The sequence below is a fragment of the Gouania willdenowi genome, chromosome 13 (assembly GCF_900634775.1).
Source record: "Gouania willdenowi chromosome 13, fGouWil2.1, whole genome shotgun sequence".
Lineage (NCBI taxonomy): Eukaryota > Metazoa > Chordata > Actinopteri > Blenniiformes > Gobiesocidae > Gouania > Gouania willdenowi.
This window is the reverse complement of record NC_041056.1, coordinates 41,800,031-41,822,362: the sequence shown is the minus strand read 5'-3', so window position 1 is coordinate 41,822,362 and position 22,332 is coordinate 41,800,031. Positions and strand designations below refer to the sequence as shown.

At 33.9% G+C, this 22,332-nt stretch overlaps 1 protein-coding gene across 3 annotated transcripts in view; it reads right to left on the bottom strand.

Annotated features, from left to right (window-relative positions):
• bcas3 (BCAS3 microtubule associated cell migration factor) overlaps positions 1-21,599 on the bottom strand; it is a 295,046-nt gene extending 273,447 nt beyond the window's left edge. For all 3 annotated transcript variants that reach the window (XM_028465308.1, XM_028465307.1, XM_028465309.1), the window contains exons 1-7: positions 21,512-21,599; positions 18,930-19,023; positions 16,361-16,415; positions 14,403-14,478; positions 13,193-13,299; positions 7,734-7,815; positions 7,099-7,171 (exon numbers count right to left, since the gene is read on the bottom strand). In XM_028465308.1, the coding sequence (XP_028321109.1) occupies positions 7,099-7,171; positions 7,734-7,815; positions 13,193-13,299; positions 14,403-14,478; positions 16,361-16,415; positions 18,930-19,000 (464 nt within the window). In that variant the 5' untranslated portion in view covers positions 19,001-19,023; positions 21,512-21,599. The remainder of the gene's footprint in view (positions 1-7,098; positions 7,172-7,733; positions 7,816-13,192; positions 13,300-14,402; positions 14,479-16,360; positions 16,416-18,929; positions 19,024-21,511) is intronic.
• Between the last annotated feature and the right edge of the window lie 733 nt (positions 21,600-22,332).

The following is a 22,332-nucleotide window of genomic DNA, read 5'->3' as shown; positions in this document are numbered from 1 at the left end:
TCAAATGAAATGATAGAATACACAAAATGAGACAAAAAAAACAAACAAAATGACAATAAAATTACACAAAATAAGAAAAAAAAAATACTAAATGGCAATAAAAACACACGATTGAATCCACAAAATGACGCCAAAAACACGAACATGATAGAATACACAAAATGAAACAACAAACAGAAAAGAGCCATAACAGACAGAACGACAACATAAATAAACAGAAATGAGAATAATAAAGCTAAGATTGATCATTGTTCTAAATCTGACATGAATATTAGACCGTGACAGTTTAAAAAGCCATGATAATGTTTTTACCATAGCTTTTAAAACAGGGGTACGGGGTTAGATTTGATGCTCTAAAGTGGTGGATTTGGCCCCCAGGCCTTGAGTTTGACACAAGTTTTAAAGTGTGAATGATCCTGGAACCATGATCAGGATCAATGATCCAAATAACTAACGATATCTGGAAAAGAGCAGATTTGGAGCTTGGAGGAGGTTTGTGTTCTCTGTGTGTTTTTATTATCATCATTATTATTATATGTTATTTTATCTTCCATTCCAAACACTGAGTTGTGCAAAAGGCAAAAGAGTAATTTGATGAAATTGTCGTGTAACAGATGGAGCAAGATTATCAAAACCTCAACAAATGTCCCAAAACACCGGCCAATCACATCCTGCCGTACAAGGACCATTAAACTCATCTTTTTATCTCCACTATGACTTTTTAACCCACAAACAGTGAAAGTGTCCAATCTGACACTACATATGCAAATGAATTGTTTATATAATAGCCTAAAGTTAATAACGGCTAAATCCAGGATCTAAATCCAATCAATATGTCAATAAAGGAAGATCACCTGGTTTTTCACGTGTATGGAGGTTTGTGTCTTTATTATTCAGTCAAACAAAAAATAAATTAGCAAACAAATATAACATTAGTATTTTTTTCTTTTTTTTTAAACGCTGGTTATGTTTACAAATCAAAAATGTGTTCTTATTAGGGTTGGGCATCGTTTGGATTTTAACGATTCCGATTCTTAATTTTGATTCCTGTTCTAAACGGTTCTCGATTCCGATTCTTTGAGTTGCGCAGGTAAACAGGTCAGATTTCACAGGAGATTTTTTTTCATTTGAAAAGCCTTTACACAGGTCATTTTTATTAATTCACGTAGTTTTAATCTGGTTGCTGTAATGTAACTAGGGTATTCAATTACAAAGGTCTCCAACTGTAACTGTAAAAGTGAAACTTGCTGAAATAACAACAAACAAGTGGTCATCAGTGTAAAAAACAAAGAGCTACAGGTAGATGTGAAACTAAATAAAACAAACTCAAACCCTGGAACAGTCATGTGACAAATCAATCAATAGTTCTAGTTGAGAAGGATTAAGTTAATTTTGGGTTCAGCCCTTGCGCGACTTACGGCGATGATGCGCACTATGTAATAAGAGCCTTAAAAAACATGGATATAATAAAAAGAGTGGATGGACAGAGGCATAAACATGCAGACTTTCACATGGACTTATTAAACACACACGGACCTCGGTAAACAGAACAGGCTACACCTGACGACTGGCACTAGGACCCAGAGGCGGAGTAAATGCGTCCCCTGTATTGCATTCACAGGCTGTAATATCATCAGTTTATTATTTTACCAGTTGTTAGAGCTACTGTCTTTACCAGGGAGATAATATTTATTACTGGTGATTGTTTTCCAGACTTTTACTGGGATTTTTACCGGTGATTGGTTCATATCTCCTTTCCGCTCCGTGGTCCACACACACACACACACACACACACACACACACACACACACACACACACACACACACACACACACACACACACACACACACTGCAGTCGCGTTCTTCTTCTGCAAACCCTGCGGAAACAAACAGAGCAAGCCGCGGAAACAAACTAGTGCGGGCATTTAGGAATCGAAAAACAGAATCGAAATGCAAACTTCTTCGTAACGATTCTGGAACCGTTGGTGCCCAACCCTAGTTCTCATGAAACTATATATTTTGTTTACGTTGTTTGGCATTTTCTAAGTTTTTGTTTGCGTTTGTTGAAGTTTTGATTGAGGTTGAACTTCAATTTGTGGGCGGGGCATCCTCCGGAAGATGTTAGAAGTGTTTTTATTGGTCAGTTTCGAACAATGATCGGTTCCCGATTACAATTGGTACATGCGCCGCGACCCTTCAACGTTGTAAACATAACCAGCATTTTAAAAAAAAATTTAAATAATAGTAATGTTAGTTTTGTTTGCAATTTTTTTTGTTTGTTTGCAAATCCATTTTTGTTAGATTGGATAATAAAGACACAAATCTATCTTCATATCTCTGTTGCCTCCCTAATGAAGTTAGCTTAGCTTAGCGCCGTCATATTGGACGTATATTTAGCACATACGGCCCTCCGTCTGAATTTGGGCGAATGCCAAAGTAAACTAACTAAATGACTTTGAAAACACAAAAATAGCCAAACAGACACAAAAATATTAAAAATAAGAATAAGAAAAAGAATAATAAAAAAAAACAGAATCAGAGAAAAAAAAAACACAAAAGCAGAACAAAATTACACAAAATGGCCTCAAAAATACGTGAAAAAAAACAAAATGAAAACAGAATAAAACACAACAACAAAAACAGACAAGATGACTCATAATACACAAAGCAACAAACAAAAATACACAAAATGACAGAAAACTAAAAAAAAAAAATACAACAAAAACACACAAGTTACTCCAGAAAAAGTTTATCCTGATATCTCTAAAAGTGTTCCCATTGCACTTTGTGACACATTTCAATATCGAAACGCCTGAAAAACCTCCTCATGAAAGTGTAAAAACTTTTTTTGCAATATTTGAGTGTTTTACCACTGAGGAACTATACAAAATTCATTAAAAATACACAATAAATAACAAGAAAATAAACTAAATGAAAATAATAATAATATTTCACAAAGCGACAACAAAAATACACCGGACATAAAAAATGCAAAGACGCTACAACAAAAAAAAACACACAAAATGACATAAAAAGAAAAACGAAAACAATGACTCAAAAACCTCAACAAAAATAAGCACAAAAACACATCAAACACAAAAATATTACTCCAAAAAAACAACAAATGAGATAAAAATACACAAAACAACAAAATTACACAGAAGGACAGAAAAAAATCACAAAATGTTTTTTTTTTCCTGTGTTAATGCTCAGATTGGTTAACATTCTCAGAATCAGAATCAGAAATACTGAAATGATCCCGGGGTAAATGACTTTTGTTACAGTGGCTCTGCGTACAAATTAAAAAGTAAAAGTGTGCAATGGTGGCGTAACGTTAAGGAGGCGGGTTTATGTTATTCTTTCTCTGTAGTTTTTAAACTTCTCCAGAAGGATGTGAGAAATTCCACATAACGAGAAAATACCTCTGATTGACTTAGAAATAAAAAAAATACGACCATCAGAATATAAATTCTAAATTAGCGGATCGGGCTACGGTTGTTTTTATATTTGTGACGTACATCAGGACTCCTTCCATTAATGTTTGCTGTGAGGGAATAATAGAGTGCTCGTGGTAAAAGATTAGACCTCAGCAGAACGTTAAAAGGACAGTAAACACTAAAACCTCATGGTGGATAAAAACCATCACTTCTCAAATCCTCTTAATCTACAGGTTTGTTCTAAAAAAACACATCATTCCAATTTAATCAGAGATGTCCAGAAAAAAAGTAAAAGGCTAAAACTTGCAGCGAGTCGGCGCTACTGCGCGGCGCTGCTGCGTGACACCTAGGGTGGTCAGCAATATATATATGGTTTGGTAATATATTTAGTGTATCAATGTACATTAATATTTATAATATTTCTAACACAAGCATATTAATATTCATAATATATCTTACATATACCTGCATTACCTCTATTTGTGATTTTCGTAACCCAGTACCCTGGACGCAGGACTTTTAATTAATGATTTATGATGATATTGATTATGAATGTTTAAAAAAAAAAAAAAAAAAACATATTCAATTCCATAGAGAAGAATTAAAAACTCCATCAAAATGTACTTTTTTTCAAATTTGGTCTGTGAATTATTCTTACCAGCGACTCTTTTCTTTGTTGAATATTTCTTAAAGATAATGTTTATTTAATTTAGTTGAATTCAGTAATGTTGTGAATGTTAAGATTTATTATATTATTAGGGAAATGTTTAGAGAGAATGATTGTTTTCCTTCAGTTACAGCCGCCAGATATTTGTTTGGACCAGCAGAGGGCGCTGGTAACCCAGTGTTCAGTTGGATGCAGCTATTCTGTACAATGAAGAAGAGATGCTATACGTTAGCAGACAAAGCTAATAGAAAAACCTGACTTTTAAAGATATTCACGTAATATTACAGATATTCTTTCGGTGCTAAAGGGGTAAGGAATCATTTATGAACATGTTTAAGAGTAGAAGATGGACAGAAAGAGTGTTGTAGGTCATTCCGCCCACCGCCTACGCTTCTGGACATCCCTGATCTCGTGCACTGAGTGGAATGTGTAGTAAAAATGTTACAAAACACAAAACAGATTTCTTTAACCAAAGGGAATAAATTTCACTCTTTCAATCATTTTATTCAAATTCATACCTTTCTAGATTTTAGGTCAGCCAATAACAATAATAAATCAAAGGATTATTGGTTTCATATAATTCAGAGATGGGCAACTGTTTGTTTTTAGGCAATTAATCCCGTCTGCTATCACTCTCTCTCTCTGCCTCGGTATGTGGGGCAGACTGAAAGCGGATCGCACACTGTTCACCGCACATACCGAGGGAGGGAGGGAGGGAGGGAGGGACCTCCATGGAGCTCATTCCACCCAAACATGTTTGTGACTTTATTCTGTTGCTTCTCCACGTCAGTCTGCCTTTGTCCTCGTGCTTTGCCGTGAAACTGTTGTATCTAACGCCACGATGGAGACTTCTGCTGAAACATCCACCAATACACTTTTAGTATTGACGGCACGTGACTGCGGTTGACTGCAGCCAATAGAAATGCTCAAAACAGCTCATGGAGCACACGTGTTTGCAGAAAGATCTCTGATTGGCTGATATCCAGCGTCACGCTCCTGGATTTATAAATGTCATTTACAGAGCCAAGAGAAAGAGAAGAGATTCACTGTCCACTCAGAACACTTTGGATTACAATATGCTAAAAGATGAATAGGGACTTTTAACCAAATGATGCTCAGAAAAACTTACAAACTGCAGCTTTAAAACAGAGAACAGAGACACAGAGACAAACATGGAGACATACACAGGGACGAGGGCAGACAGGGAGACATAAATGTTACTATATGAATGTTGCTGTTTTTAAACATGTATTGTTTGATTTTTTTAATAATAGCAACCGTTACAATATTCATGGGCTATCTAGCCAAAGGCTAATTTGCTGCAAATGAAGCTTCTTTAATGTCTTTTTGTGTGTACATAATATCAAGGTTTATCAACCACTGTGCCGCGGCACACGTGTGCCATGAGAGATCGTCTGGTGTTCCGTGGGAAATTAATCAAATTCACCGAATAGCTCTAAAAATATTTTTTAAGCTAATTAATGATTTTCTGCAAATATGCCATTGTGCTGCCGTGAACCCCCACCCCGTCCCACACAAATAAAAAAATATGATTATTATATATTAAATAAATATAATGTAAATGCTGCAGTTTGTTCCATTTATTTGCAGCATAACTAAACATTCAACAGAATTAAGTTCAATTGTAGTTCTAATAATATTTAATCCTTTTATCCCTCCCATGACGTGTTCTATCAAGTATACAAAATATGAAAGATGATTAAAAAAATGGTTTTTATTTGTATTCAATACACTTACAATTACTGTATATTTTTAATTAACACTTTATATTTGAAAAAAGAAATGTGAAAAATCACAATAGATTTTGTTGTTGTTCATTTAATTCCTACTAAAAACATTGTTTTGTTTTTATTTGATTCCTATTAAAGACTTTGATAAAAATGACAGTATATTGTTAATATAGGCTTCAAAGTTTCATTTTTTTTACATTTTTCATTGGTGGTGTCTTGTGATTTTTTCCAATGAAAACATGTACTTTAGCTCAAAAACGGTTGAAAAACACTGCACTGTATCAATGTCACACTTGCTTTTTAAATGTAAATGTTTGTCATGCCTATAAAGCTATTTTAAATTGAATTGAAAATGGAGACAGAGCAGATCACCACAATGATCACACTCCCACACACATTTGCACACTTCCACCTGTGGTCAGATGCTTGAGAAACCCACCATAGACACAACACCTTAACCAGCTTAACCAGAAAGAAACAAAAAGCCTCAGAAATACCTGGATACAGGTTGTCACAGACTCTCCCCCCTTCTTCCGCTTTTTCTGACAAAAATTACCACAATACCACGTTTACTGAGGTCCGTGTGTATTTAATAAGTCCGTCTGTGTGAATGTCTGCATGTTTATGCTTCCGTCCATCCACTCTTTTCATTATATCCATGTCTTTTAAGGCTCTTATTAAATAGTCTCAACCGGAGTCCGCCGCCATCTTGGATTATGTCGTCAACGCTGCAAGTCGCGCAAGCACAGAACGAACCGAAATAATTTAAAGCGGAATTAAGCAAGTTAAGTGTTTACAAGAAAGAGGAATTATCTAATGCAGAATTCAAATCGGATTAAATCAGCCACTTAATTCGGATTAAAATGTAATCTGGAATTAAATTAGCATGAGGAATTAAGTGTTTACATGGTCAGTTTAAAGAGGAATAAATTTTTATTAGAGTCAGTTTGGACAAATTATTTATGGGAGTCTCTTCTGCAATATTATGAGTGCGTGTGGCTTAAACTGTCACTAAGTCCATATTTCTAATGCAATATAAAATTCACCTTATGGGCACTTATTCCAGGTTCAGAAGCGCGTAAGAGGAAAAGGATTTAAGCACACCGGAGAATACGTGCAAGGCCAGATTTTAAGGCTGCTCCACCCACAGTGCGTAACTGGGATGAAGGCGCGCAGCTACTGACTTAAGTACAAGAATAGCATATAGAGAATAGCATACAGCCAGAATACATAATCACTTACCCTGATGACACTGTGCTCTTACACACTCCCAGAAGTGGCCTCTTGTCAGAGAAATTATCTGCTGTCTGTGGATCTGAGAGAAATGTAAAGAAAAAGAACAGGAAGCAGAAGACATGTCATATTATCATCACTTAAAACAGCAAAAATGCAGATTACATTCATTTTGAAAGTTATTTTTTTACAATTTTTTGGGGTTAAATTTGGGGTGAAAAAAAGTTTAAGTATTATGTAATAAATAAAAAAAAAAATTGGAAAATTTCGACATATAACTTCCAGCAGCCTAGAACCGGAGCATGAAAATAAAGAAAACGAGAGGACATGATGAAGAAAGTGATTAAACTGATTTATAAACCCTTAAACTTTCCCACATTTTCTCACATTGTAACCACACACGTTAACGTGTTTTACTGGGATGTGTCCACATGAAAACCACCAGAAGATGTGTTGATGCTTTCCTAATGAGAGAACTTGTAGAGATACATCAAAGCAATGACTTCTGAGGAAGACTGGCAGTTGACATTCGAAACATGGTAGGAGACAAAATTACCTGATAAACCTTGTCTGAATAAACTAAACCTTAACATATATTTGAGAAAGGAAGACAAATTGAACTTTCCAGAATGAAGTGTACTCACTGATTTCAGGGGCTGGTAAAATGCGAGCAGCTCGGACTGGGCCGTGACGCACTGAGAACAGCTCCTGGGCTTCACCTGCCAACTGCAAACAAACATAATTACAAGCACAAGTGAGCTCTAAACCAACGTTTGTTATTCCCAAGTGAGATACAATAAAGGTGATAACAGTGGAATGTATTACAACCCAAGCCTGTGAGAGGTGAGTGTACAGCTAAAGGGAGACAACGCGGGTGTTAAAGGGTGTTAAATCTACCGTTCATCACATCACTGGATTAACTTTTTTTGTATTCACAGGTCTGGAGGTTTACCAGGCCTCCACAGGATTTTCCTCTACTTGAGTTATTGTTTGGCACAAACACACGGAGGGTCATAGACGTGTTCAAATAAAACTGGGAGGAAGGAAGGTTTCTACCAAAGTAAAAATGAGATTCACTACTAGCTAAAGCTGAGAACAAAACGACACCCCTTGGTTTACTGATCACTTTAAGCCCAGCAGCATCAGCAGCGGTTGTAAAACACAGCATTATATAATATTGATCCGTCCTATAATGCATTGGGAATGGGATCAGCATCAAGCTAAAAATCAAACATCCCCTTTTCAAAATAAAAGCATCTCTTCTTGTATTCCATTTGTTTGGGGGGTTTTTTTTAACTCTTTTGTAAATAGGGCTCTTATTTTGAAAATAACAGGAAGTTTTGTCAGTAGCATAATGGAGGGTCTCCGAAAAAACTCTGAAATCCCCTAGGTTGAGAACACCTGCTTGTGTTTCTTCACCAGAAAAGGAGGACAGTGATTGGTTTGACTCCATTTTTCTTCCAGTTTGTTCCCAGTATTCCCAGTGATATCAGAATGGAGTAACAAGATCAAAACAAACTTTAGAGCAGAAATTTTAACCATTTTCATCTTTTTTTTTCTAGCAAATAATCTTTGACTTATTGATCCATGAGGCCTACACGGTGTGTTTATCTGATGAACTACGGCCACGTACCACGTTCCTGAAAATTCAGTAAAACGACTCGGTTCCACGAGTAAAAACAGGTCTCTGAGAGGTTCTTGACATCCACTCGTAGAACATCCATGTCTAATTACAGCCCGATTTAACGAGCATTAACAGAGGAGTAGTCATTTGAAAAATGGGGCCCCGTGGCACATACGGAGTAATGCACCAAATTTATACATTGGTATGTGTCAATGATTCACTACCACCAACTGTCGTAATATTTGACTCACACATAAATGAGAAAACAACTTTAATGGAAATTGCTGAAAAAAAGGGTGCGGCCCCCGGGCCCCAAATCGAATTGTGCGAGGCATAATTGTAATCTATGTTAAATTACCTTTGAAACGATATATCACATGACTATGTTCCCATAAATTTGGAAATTACCGGAAATGGGGAGTAAAAAAAAGACTCCGAGCGTCTCATCATATTCATTCACAGATTATTCATACCAAACTGCATTATGATCTAACGAGAACTAACAGAGGAATAGTGGTGAAGAGTAGGAGTGACATGTATTTTATGTCATATATATAAATATATATATATATTAGTATGTGCCAATGATTCGGTACCACCAATTGTCGTAATCGTAACTACGTTCAATTACCGTTATGTATATATATCAGTGGCGGATGCTTTAAGACTACAAGGGAACCTCAGCTTCCCCTAAAATCAGTGGTCAAATATGTAGTGTTGTGTGTACATTTCATTGACTAAATATATGACAGAACACATGTATGTTTAGTTCAGAATCAGCTTCTTATAACAGGAAACTGACAGTGACAGCGTGACGTTCTTCATTCATTACCGCAGCGTCACAGTGTTAATAAACAGTGGTGAAGTTCAGCTTCAATTGACTTCAATGGGAGAAGATTTAGGGGTTGATCCACTGCAGTCAAACTAGACGCTCATTGGATAAATGCTCAGTTATGACGCACTTAATGGATGATGATTGGATGATCTGTCTCAGGCTAATTCAATTTTGATTGACAGCGAAATGAGCCAATCAGAGAGTATGACGTTGTAAGCACACAGGCGGGTTTTTCAAATATTTCAGTCCGTTGCTCTGTGTTGACACGGAGACTTTGCTGATCCTCTCATAGCGAATCAACTTCTGACAAACCTAGTGTCTGTTTTTGGTGTTTGTGGAGACTGTTACTGCTTGTGTTGTGAGACTTTTGACCAAACACTCACACTCCAGCGCGCAGCAGCTACGCGCGTGTGTGCGTGATAATATACAAATAGTTGTTGACAACAAAATGTGAATTCTACTAGAATTCACATTTAAATAAACAGATACATTTTCTGAAGTAGGCAGAAAATGAGCTTCCCCTGCATGAAAGACCAGCAGCCGCCACTGATATATATATATATATATATGTATATTACATGACTATGTGCCAATGATTCGGTAATATTTGACTCACAAATAAATAACTTTTTTTTTTTTAAATCGAAAAAATTGGGCTCTGAGCGTTGATGCGTACACATCCATAGATTATAGCTAACAAATTTTAGTCTGATCCGTTCATGAATAACAGAGGAGTAGTGATTATAAGTACTGTAAAGAAGAAGAAGAAAAAAAAGAAAAAGAAGAAAAAGAAGAAGAAAAAGAAGAAAAAGAAAAAAAAGAAGAAGAAGACGAAAAAGAAAAAGAAAAAGAAGAAGAAGAAGAAGAAGGTCTCCTGCAGCTTTAAGACACTAGCTCAGTTAGTTGTAGTTTCTGTCATATGTTTCACAGTTTATGTGCTGCAGCTTTATGTATTTCTCTTCAGATGTGACTGAAGTCAAGTGTTTACAATGACTCTTCTAATACCAATCAGTGCTAAACGCTGTCAACAGTCCACTACTTTCTAACGATACTTGTTGTTGAAAGACTGTGTAAATCCTCTCCCAGTAACACCCTCTGCCCCCAAAATGAATATGGGCCAGATATCCGTTCACAGCTTATGATACTACACTGTGGAGATTATAAAACAAGAGCAGACGCTGCAATTCTATAAAAACATCTGAGCCACAAATGATATAAAAATAATGAATGTCTGCATTCATGGGAGGGGAGAGAAAAAAATTACTTTGAGAAAGCAATTCACATATTGCACAAGACAGGGCCACTAATGTATTGTAGATGTCACACAGAGCCATGTAAGAGCACAGGGGTAATGTACATTAGCATTAAGCTCTTGTTCTTCCCCGTTTTCATTTTTTAATCCAACATTCTCTCTCTGCTTGTACGAGAATCAGACACTCTAGCAGCTTTATTTCTCTGTGCCATGTCAGCGCCAGAACAAGCAGCATAAATAACTATAATTAATCTAGCCATGCAGAGGCCTCAAGTACTCCCTTAAATCCGCCACTTTGGAAAACCCACTAATTGCACAAAAGAGCGATCATCCTTTCAGATAGGGTTAAAGACAAACGGATTTATGCATGAGTTAAGTGATAATGCAGGATTCACTGTAATTTAATGCACTGAAGAACAACTAAAGTGGGGCATTCTGCGCTTAGAACAATGCAGCCCATTACCACGCACGCATGCACACACACACACACACACACACACACACACACACACACACACACACAAACACGCACACACACACACATACACACACGTATTTATTTGTCGGTGCTAATAAGTTATCTTTTTATGTAGAATGTTTTAGAAAACTAACAAATGTTTCTAAAACTTAGGTCAGAACCCCATTTGGGGACACAAGACACTGGGAGGGTGTCACCAGATGCTTTCAAGACACTAAGAATATTTTTTTTTAACAATTTATTTCAATACATTTTTACTACATTACTCCCATTTCTGACACATCACATTTCAATGCCTTTTCTGAACATTTTTTCCACCTTCCAGATATTTTCAGCACTTTCTACCACTTTTGCACCTAATGTCACATATTTTGACCCATTATTTAATCTCTTTTCATCATATTTTATGCTTATTTTTGCCAATTTAACCACATTCACCATTTGTCATGACCATTATTTGCCAGTTTAAACTAATTGTTCCAATATTGACACTTTGAAACCTTTTTCCCACTTTTTCTGTCTGTTTTTAAAATCCCATTTCACCTCCTTTTCCACCATTTTTGGTCACTTTGAACCATTTTATTAGTGATTAAAACCAGGATTTCCATCTTTAAGATGACTATAATAATAATAAACGTTCCTGGATAACAGTGGATATTATTCAGATGAATAAATAAATGTGGTTATCACAGATTCATAGAACAATAGACCATCATTTTACTGACTTTATGGATGGACCCCAAAAATCTCTCCCCTTTATTCCCCCTTATAGATGGTCCTGTCTCCACATGACTGTTCTTCAATGTTCATGTCTGTGTTCAACCACCTTCAGCTACAGTGACGGTCCCCGCTCTCTGGGACCTTTATTTTGGAAGTTGCGGGTTCATAAAGGTTGAGAACCAATGGTCACTAGAACTCCACATCCCACAATGCACCAAACTTTTCCAACAATATCAATAAGAGACCTTTTTTTCATGCAAATGATTGATTTATTGATCTATGAAGGCTACACTGTGTCTTTATTTGATTAAACATTTTTGTCTCCAGCAGCTTTTAGTTTCAATGATGCTTTACATTACATTATATTACTTTACTTTACATTACATTACTAACAGAATGAGATTCAATGTGTGTCATTGTTAAAGTAAAATCAAGCCATTAGCAGTTAACACTGCAAACAATGTATATATATATATATATAAAGTATATGAATAATATTGAAGCATCATAAGGAAAAACAAACAAATCTATACAATCTATCAGCTTTTTTCCAGTTCTAAACATATGCACGTCTTATACAAAAAAGAAGGATTTCCGTTACCGTTTCTATACTTTTATATAAATTTAAACAACATGAAAAACAAAATAACACTAAACATTGGTAGAGTGGAAGTGATTAGCACATGTGAGCGCTTATCAGGGACTATTTAGGCGTTATCTACATAGGGTGTTTCGATTTAAACAAAAAAAGTATCAGAATATATCGGCTGCAATTAAAAATATTTGATATAATATACATTGTTTTTACTGAGATTATCTTTGAGGCTCTTCTAATTTATTTATTTTATTACATAGAATATTCTTCTGTTTAATGGCTATTGAAGGTAATTCTGTTTGTTATGAGGTTAATGCTGTCACCTAGTGGACACACACGGTAATACAGCTGATAGTAGAAAGATCAAAGAAGAAAAATCCTCTTGGTGACTATTATCAATTACATTATCAGTCTGTACAAACCTGAAGTGTCTCAAAACTCCACTTACTCATGTATCATGTGATGAGTAAACAGTTATAACCATCATACAAAGGCTATACAGACTAAAGGAAATGTATATTCAAGCACAAAACTAACCTAAACTACTGTGTTATTAATATTCATCCATGGCATGTTGCGTTATCAGATGCTCCACTTACAGAAACACTCCAGATCTGAATCCCATCAGTGTAGCCAATCATGAGACAGAGAGGAGGGTCCGTAGAGCTGCTGTGAAGCTCCATAAAGTCTGGGTTACAGGAAGAGTCTGAGTAGAGAACAGACAAATACAAGATTTCACTCAGAAACTTATTATTATTTAAACCGTAAAGTGGAGCCAAAACGATAAGTGAGGGAGAAGATCAGCCCTCTCTCTCCCCTGTCTCTCGCACACACACACACACACACACACACACACACACACACACACACACACACACACACACACACACACACACACACACACACACACACACACACACACACACACACACACACACACACACACACACACACACACAGTGGTGACAGAGAGGAGGAGGAGCCTGTCCAAGGTGAAGACCATCTTGGTCAAACCTTTAGAACCTTCAGCACCAGGCTGATCCAACCACGGCGCTCCACAGAACGCCACAGGAAATCATTCCTGCCTGCGGAAATCAAACTGTATAATGCATAACTGTAACCTCACATTGATTGTTGTAAATATCTGTATCATATTTGTATATTATTATTATTATTATTATTATTATTATTATTATTATTATTATTATTATTATTATTATTATTATTATTATTATTATTATCTATCCTGTTTTATACTACTGTAATGTGTGTGTATCTTATAACTATATTTAACAGTCTTTCACTTAATTTTACACTTATTTAACATATTTTCTTTCTTTCGTCTTTGTTAAACCTTTTATCCTTTTATTTGTGATTATTTTCTGTGGCTGTAACATAAACAATTTCCCCCTGGGATTAATAAAGGAATTCTGATGTGCATTCAATCTTTAACAGATCTTAATGCATGAGTTCATGAATTATGTGCAACATAATTTGTGCAGAATATCATGAGATTATTTAAGAATTGTCTTCAAAATGTTACAATTTGTAATTTGTAAGGCAAAAGTACTGCAATGATATATTGTGATTAAATAATGTAATGGATGCCCAGTTCTCCCATTCTCAGACAGTTTTATTTGAATAAGAAAATGTGAATGTTTCTGACATATTTTCTTGCTGTGTAATGCAAGTAACCAGAGAAACTATTAAAAAATGGTCAAACATTAAAAAAACTTATTGTCCCACTTTACAATCCAAGGGTTTGTTTAGATGTGACATCACTGTGTTCAACATATAGACATACTGTACCATTAATATCAGCTTTCTCAAATCGAACCCAGAGGATTTTCTCTTTTTCATCAGAAAGTGGAGCCCCGTGATATGCCTGAGTGGGAAAAACATACACAGCACGTGTCAAACTTAAATATGGTCCTTCATTACATCCAATTCGGCCCGCAGCTGAAAGCAACAAACCATGAATCATTGTGTAAATTATACACTGTGCAAAGATACACTATCGCTCTAAGGGATGTGCACTGTTCACCTGCAGCGTCACCTGCAGCATCCAACATCACCGCTCCGCTGCCTGCTCCTGCTGTTCATTTAGGGTTCTATTCTCCCGTCTTGACATAAGTGCTTTTTTTGCACGCCTGCAGTTACGCACTTCTCTCCTACGCGTATTCTCTGATCCAGGCAACAAACATGCCCACCACGCGTAAGGAGACAAAAAGCGAGTGTGTGTGAATAAAGGCGGACTGAAGGAAAAGAGTCGGTGATGTCATTTATTTGGGCTGTCCAGAAATCACAGAACATAGAGTTTTCTCAACGCTTGTAAATGTCATTGAAATCCGTGAAAATGATAAAGTTCACTTTTAATTTGAAAAGCCTTCATTGAAAAACAATGTAACAGGTTGATTTGATCAGGTTATTGATCAGATTATTGTTGTGTGATTGAGTCACAATTAAAATCTCTTTCCTTGATCATCATCATCATCATCATCATCATCATCATCATCATCATCATCATCACTGTAGTGTGACAGAGTTAGATGATGTAGATATGATGAAATAACGCGTCCACAGATCGTCCTGCTTTAATACAGAGGGATGTTTACAGTGAAACAGAACTATTAACTTCCATAATACACAGTTTTAAATATCAATAGTTTAGAGTGACCTGAGCTGAGCCTCATTAAAATATGTGTGGGAACAGTTTGTGTTCCATCCTCATCTGCATATGACAGCTTGTTTCACTCTGTAGTGAATCAAACTGTGACTTTACGTTGGACATAGTATGAAAATAGTTGAATCACTGTGACCAACGTGGACAGAAGTCTGTGTCTGTAAGAGTTTTAATTAATCACACAGCAGCAGCTGAGTGATCACAGCTGCTGCTGCACGACGCACAAGTCTGTGTGGCTTCAAATGTAACTAAGTCCATTTTTCTAGTGCAATACAATGTTTCACCTTATGGGGGCGCTGCACTTATTCCAGGGTTAGAAGAACAAGAGGAAAAGGACTTACGCACACCTGAGAATGCCCGTAAAGGCAGATTTGAATGGGAACTCCCACATTTCAGGGCTGCTCCACCCACAGTGCGTAACTGAGATGAAGGCGTGCAGCGACTGACTTAAGTACAGGTGGAGAATAGCATACAGCCAGAAACAGCCCTGCTGTGTGGCTTTTTGGACTTACACACATGGGAGAATAGAGTCCTTTGTGCTGAGTTTAACAAACTATTCATCAAACACTCACAAGTCTCATAAGTTACATATTATGAAACTGTGAGTTACATTATCTCTTTTATTGAACGCTGACAGGTGTTAAAAAACGCACATGATCAGTGTGTGATCACATGACCAGTTATTTGCTATGATAAATGGACTAAATAACACCTTCTTTAACCTTTTAATATATATATATTTTTTTTTTAACGTGTCCGTCATTTATTTTCACTGCTCAGTAACAGATGATGTCACATCCTGTTGGTCTCAGCATTGGTTCCTATTGGCTTCTCATTCATCGTAAAAGCTGCAGCGCATGCTCCGTCACTCTCTAATCATTAAATCTGTGAAAAATAACTTTCTTTTCTTTACATTGACTTCCATGTTTAGGGGCAAACAATACTTGAAATTTAGCTAACTAAAGTCTACCTTTGTTATTTCTCAACTATTATCATTTTAAAACTCAAACGTAGACTTGGTTCAGAATAATAACATAAATCAACATGAGATGAACATTCCAGCACAGAGAAATGTAAATATTACCTGAGGAACAACGTCCTGCAGGAATGTTACAACACTTTCCATATAAGACTGCTCCCTGCAAGACAAATGAAGAAATGAAAAATGTAACATTTTCCAAATATTTAACATTCAAAAGAGTTTCATGTGTTTAAGAATGTATGTGATTTATGCAAACGCCCTCTTATCTTGTTTTTTAAACAATATTACGGTTTTAATAACATTGGAATCACTCAAACACACTTGATTATTGGTGATTCCTGTTATTTCATTAAATTTTTATTCTTCTGTCATTACATCTGATGGATTCTAAAGGTTCAACTCAGGATTATTTAATACAAACATTTTGTGAGGATTCTTTTTAAAAAAAAATTGTAATTTTTGGAACATAAAATGGCCTGTGTGCAGTGTGTGCAGTGATACACACCTATAAGTATGTACAATATTATTGAATCTATCAGTGGGGTCAAGTTTAGCTTTTGATTTGATTTATTTTATTTTATTTTATATTGTGCATTGTTGGAATGTCAGTCCTAAATAAAGAATTTCATATTTTTAATTGATTTATTCTTTGAAGCATTAACATTAATTTAACTGCAATGTTTTAATTGTAGTGGTTAGTACACATTCAGAGTTAGTCTCAGCAGCCGATAAATAAAATAAAATAAAACAACATAGTAAAAAATAGAAGATATATACACACATGGGCCTGTACACAGTATGGAGACAAAGTGGGAAGACGTGGTAAGAAAAACAGAATCTATATACACTAAACTAGCTTATATAATACAAATAATAAAAACTAGGCAAGCCCTGTATTCGCAAGGCAAATACGTATTTGGAAACTGAAAATTGAAAAAATTAGCAACAATGACAACCTGTATCTGGATTTGTTGACAAGTTTGTTGTTACTAATTAAATTGAAAGTAATAATGCAGGAAAAACAGAAGACTGACCTTGACCTTAAATGTGACCTTGAGTGAAGGTCAAGGTCACACATTGAAAATAAATGTTGTTCAATGGTACCAGTCTGAGCACTGGATCTCAATTTGCGGCCAAGTTATAGGAAAAAAGTTTTTTTTTTTTTTTTTTGTTTTGACTGAGCTTCGTCGTCCTGAGAGTGTTGAGGTCTCACTTTCTTCACTTTTCTGAGGCGTTCTTGACCTTAAATATGACCTTGAGTGAAGGTCAAGGCCACACATTGAAAGGAAATGTTGTTCAATGGTACCAGTGGCCAAGTTATGGGGGAAAAAGTATACATATAAATACATATTTTTTTGTGATTTCATGAACCTTGACCCCTACCGATCTTTTTACTGGTAGGTCGTACAGCTACGAAATAAAATACTCCACTTGAGATGAGCTTTTCATGAATGTAAGCATCAAACTTGTACAATAAATAATCGTAGAGATTTGGAAAATTTTGTTTTTTTTTTTTAACTTGACGAGACCTTGACCTTGACATTTTGGCTCCAAAAAAAGGTCGACTGCACATCCTTGACATTGTCCCTATGAGATGACATTTGTGTCATTAGTGCTGCATTAATAGCCTAGGAGGAGTTCTAGGACAAAGGAGTTGCGGAAAAAAAAAATAAAAAACTCCTACGAAAACATGTTGGCAATTTTCAATTGCCAAATACAATAATAGCATTACGTTATGAAAAAGGGGGTTCAACCTGCAAGGTCACTTAAAAAGCAAGTTTCAGTATTTATGATGAGGTGAAAAATGATATATATTAGGGATGTAACGATTAATCTTAAGGCAGTTAAAAATCGATTCATAGGTATCACGGTTCATATCGATACTGTGAAAACTGAATCGCAGTACTTTTTTTAAACAGCAGAGGGCGCTATATATTTATCCTTCTCTTGTCCAGAAGCGGAGGTGGCAGGCGGAATCTCCTACTACTTTCTTTCTGGCCGCCTTCTGCTCTTAAACATGTTCATAAATTATTCCTTACCCCTTTAGCACCGAAAGAATATCTGTAATATTACGTGAATATCTGTAAAAGTCACGTTTTTCTATTAGCTCTATCTGCTAGCAAAGCATCTATTCTTTACTGCACAGAATATCTGCATGCCAACCAACCACTGGGTTACCAGCGCCCTCTGCTGGTCCAAACAAATAACTTTTTTTTTTTAAAGTTCAATTGTTAAGGCACAAAATACATTTTCAGTTGCACTTTTAGAAAGAAAAATAACTATTATGCAGTTTTGCATTATTTACTATAGAACCAGAATTTAAATTAATTGGCTTCTTCTTCATTTGTATTATTCCTTTATTTATTTTATTCAGGATTTATTTTTAGTTAAATTGCATTGTTTTGAATAGTTTATCAAGGGATTCTTTTGACAATGAAAAATGAAAGGAAAATAGTACAATATTTTCTAGTTTTTTCCCGAAAAAAAAAAAGGAATATTTTATATCATCGTTTGTCTACAATCCCATTTTGTAAAATAAATCGTGAGAGAATCGTATCGTGAACCCAGTATCGTGAATCGAATCGTATCAGGAGTTGAGTAAATCGTTACATCCCTAATATATCTATTAGTGATGTGCAATGTAAAACGTAAAAAAGACTTTCGTTCTTACATAGCAGCTTGTGCTCTCACTACTACGCCTCCAGCACAGCGCCGTGGTCTCCGTGGAGAGTCTGTTGCCATTTTTTCCCACGATAAATTTAGTCCTGAAAATGCACAAACACACATTTTAACAAGGTGACCAACACATCCTCAGATGTGTTCAACTCTACCACTTCTAGAACAAAGTCAGAATATTATGAAGATAAAACTTATAACATTATGAGAATAATCGTTTAATATTACAAGAATAAAGTTACAAAATCATCAGGAAAAAAACTTGTAATATTACAAAAACAAAGTGATAATATTATGAGAATAAACTTGTTATATCATGAGAATAAATTAAAAAAACGGTGAGGGGAAAAACTTGCAATATTACATAAGCTTGTATTAATACAAGAACAAAGTCATAATAATTTGAGGAACAAAGTACAACATTATGATAATAATGTTGTAATATGAGAATAAACTTGTGATATTACAAGAATAAACATGTAAATATCATGAGAATAAAGTTAGAAAATGATGAGAAAAACTAAAAATGTAATATTACAAGAATAAACTCTTAACAATTTTTCGGAAAAACGTATAATATTATTTGATTAATCTCGTAATATTACGAAAATATACTTGTAATATATATCACAAGAACAGAGTCATAATTATTTGAGGGAAAAAACGTACAACAAAATTACAACAACAAATGTATAAAATTTGTGGAAAAAAGTCATAATATTATGAGGAAGAAATGTATAATATTATGAGAATTATGTTGTAATATTATGAGAATAAACGTGTGATATCATGAGAGTACAGTTAGAAAATGATGAGGAAACATATTAGTAATATTAAACTTTACAAAAAATAAACATGTAATATTATATATATTATAAGAAAAAAGTCAAAATATCTTGAGGAAAAAACGTATAATATTATGAGAATAAACGTGTAATTTCAGAAGAACAAAGTTAGAAAAATATTAGGGAAAAAAAATGTAATATTAAAAAAAATACATTTGGAATTTTACAAGGACAAAGTCCTAATAATTTGAGGAAAAAATTTGTAATATTATGAGAATAAATGTGTGAATATAAGAATAAAGTTAGAAAATGGTGAGGGAAAAAAACTTGTGATATCAGAAATATAAACTAATAATATTATAAGGACAAAGACAATAATTTCAGGAAAAACTTGTTATATTGTGAGAAAAAAAAGTCATAATAGTATAAGAGAAAACATATAATATCATGAGAATAATGTTGTACTATTACAAGAATGAATGTGCAAATATCAGAATAAAGTTAGAAAATGATGAGGAAAAATACTTGTAATATTACAGAAAATAAACATGTAACACTACAAGAACAAAGTCATAATAATTTGAGGAAAAAATTTTAATATTATGAGAATAAAGTTGGAAAATAATGAGGGAAAAAACGTGTAATATTAGCAAATTTAATGTCATATTACAAGAACAAAGTCACAATAATTTGAGGAAAAAACATATATTATTTGATTAATCTCATAATATTACGAGAATAAATGTGTAATATCATGAGAATAAAAATGGAAAATGATGAGGAAAAAACTTGGAATATTACAAAAATAAACTTGTTTTAATATAAGAACAAAGTAATAATTTAAGGAAAAACTTCAAATATTATATGAACAAAGTCATATTATGGAGAAAAACATATAATATTCTGAGAATAATGTTGTAATATTATGAGAATACATGTGTATAAAACTGATAAGGGGAAAAAACGTTTAAATTACAAGAACAAAGTCATAAGAATTTCAGGGAAAAACATATTATAAGAATAATGTTGTAATAATAAGAGAATAAATGTATAATATCATAAGTTGGAAAATGGTGAGGAAAATTGTGTAATATTACAAAAATAAACTTGTAATATTACAAGAAAAAAGTCATAATAATTTGAGAAAATATTGAATATTAAGAAAACAAACATTTCATATAACAAGAAAAAAAACATGTATTAATACAAGAACAAAGTTATATTAATTGGAGGGAAAATTTGTAACATTATGAGAATAAAATTATAATACGCTCCAAAAACACAAGATGACTAAAAAATACAGCAAAATGTAGAAAAAATTTTACAAAGTGGAAACAGTTACACACAAAATAACAGCAAAAAATTAAAAATGAGGAGAAAAAAACATGGACAAACACACATATTCTTTGTTTCCAGTGTTAATGCTCAGATTGATCATTATTCTAAATGCTGACACTAATATTGATCATGTGACCCTCGGATCACATTCAATCACGTTTGTGATAAAAGTTGAAAATAATTGAAATTAATTGAACAATTACTCAACAAATGAGGTTTATTTACCGTCTACATGTGAGCTTTGTTTAACATCTGTCCCAGGCTGACACACATAATGAGAAACAGCATTAAAGATAACGCAGATATGAGCACAGCACAGCAAACGGAATATATCGATCAAGTAAAGAAGATTACAGCTAACAGTTAGCATTACGTGCTCGGTTTTATGAGAACACTTGTTAGTTTGCCATGAATTTAGCTTCATTAAGACATTTAAGTAATAACAAATACGCACCTTAAAGCTGGAAAAAGAGCCTCAGTTTGATGATAACTGGAATAAACACACAAGAGGAGAGTGCGGAAGTCTGTTGTGTAAAACAGCCAATCACAGCGCAGTGACGTAGTTGTCAACAACTGATACCATTGGATAGCGTATGACCAAAAAACTGGAGTCACGCGCCGCTATTTTTGTATTCCTTTAATCATCTAGAACTCCAAAAAATAAACGAATAAGTAAAATATTATTATACAAAATGTATCAAAAAAAATATTTCATTTCATTAAAAAAAATCCATTTATTTTAAATGTAATATTATATATAAAATTAAATTAGATTAAACAAATAAATATAATAAAATACATTTATTTATAAAATACATTTTTATTTTATTATGTAAAAAATGAATTTAAAATAAAATAAGATCAATAAAATAAATAAACGCATAAGTAAAACATTATTAAACAAAATGTATCAAAATAAAAAATAAAATGTATTTTATTAAAAAAATCTATTTTATTTTATCTTAATAAATATTTATTTAATTTTATTATGTAAAATAAATTTGTATTTAACACAAATAACAAATTAATTAAATGAAATAAAAAGAATATATAAATATCATAAAAAACATTTATTTATAAAAAATATCTATTTTATTTTATTATGTAAAATAATAATGTATTTATTATTTAATTATATGTATTTGTTATATAAATTAAATATCCTCAAAATGTATTTTATTAATAATTTTATAAATTGTTTACTTATTTATTTATTTATTTAATTATTTGCATTCATATTTTTTTATAAAGTCACACTAACATATAGGTATAACA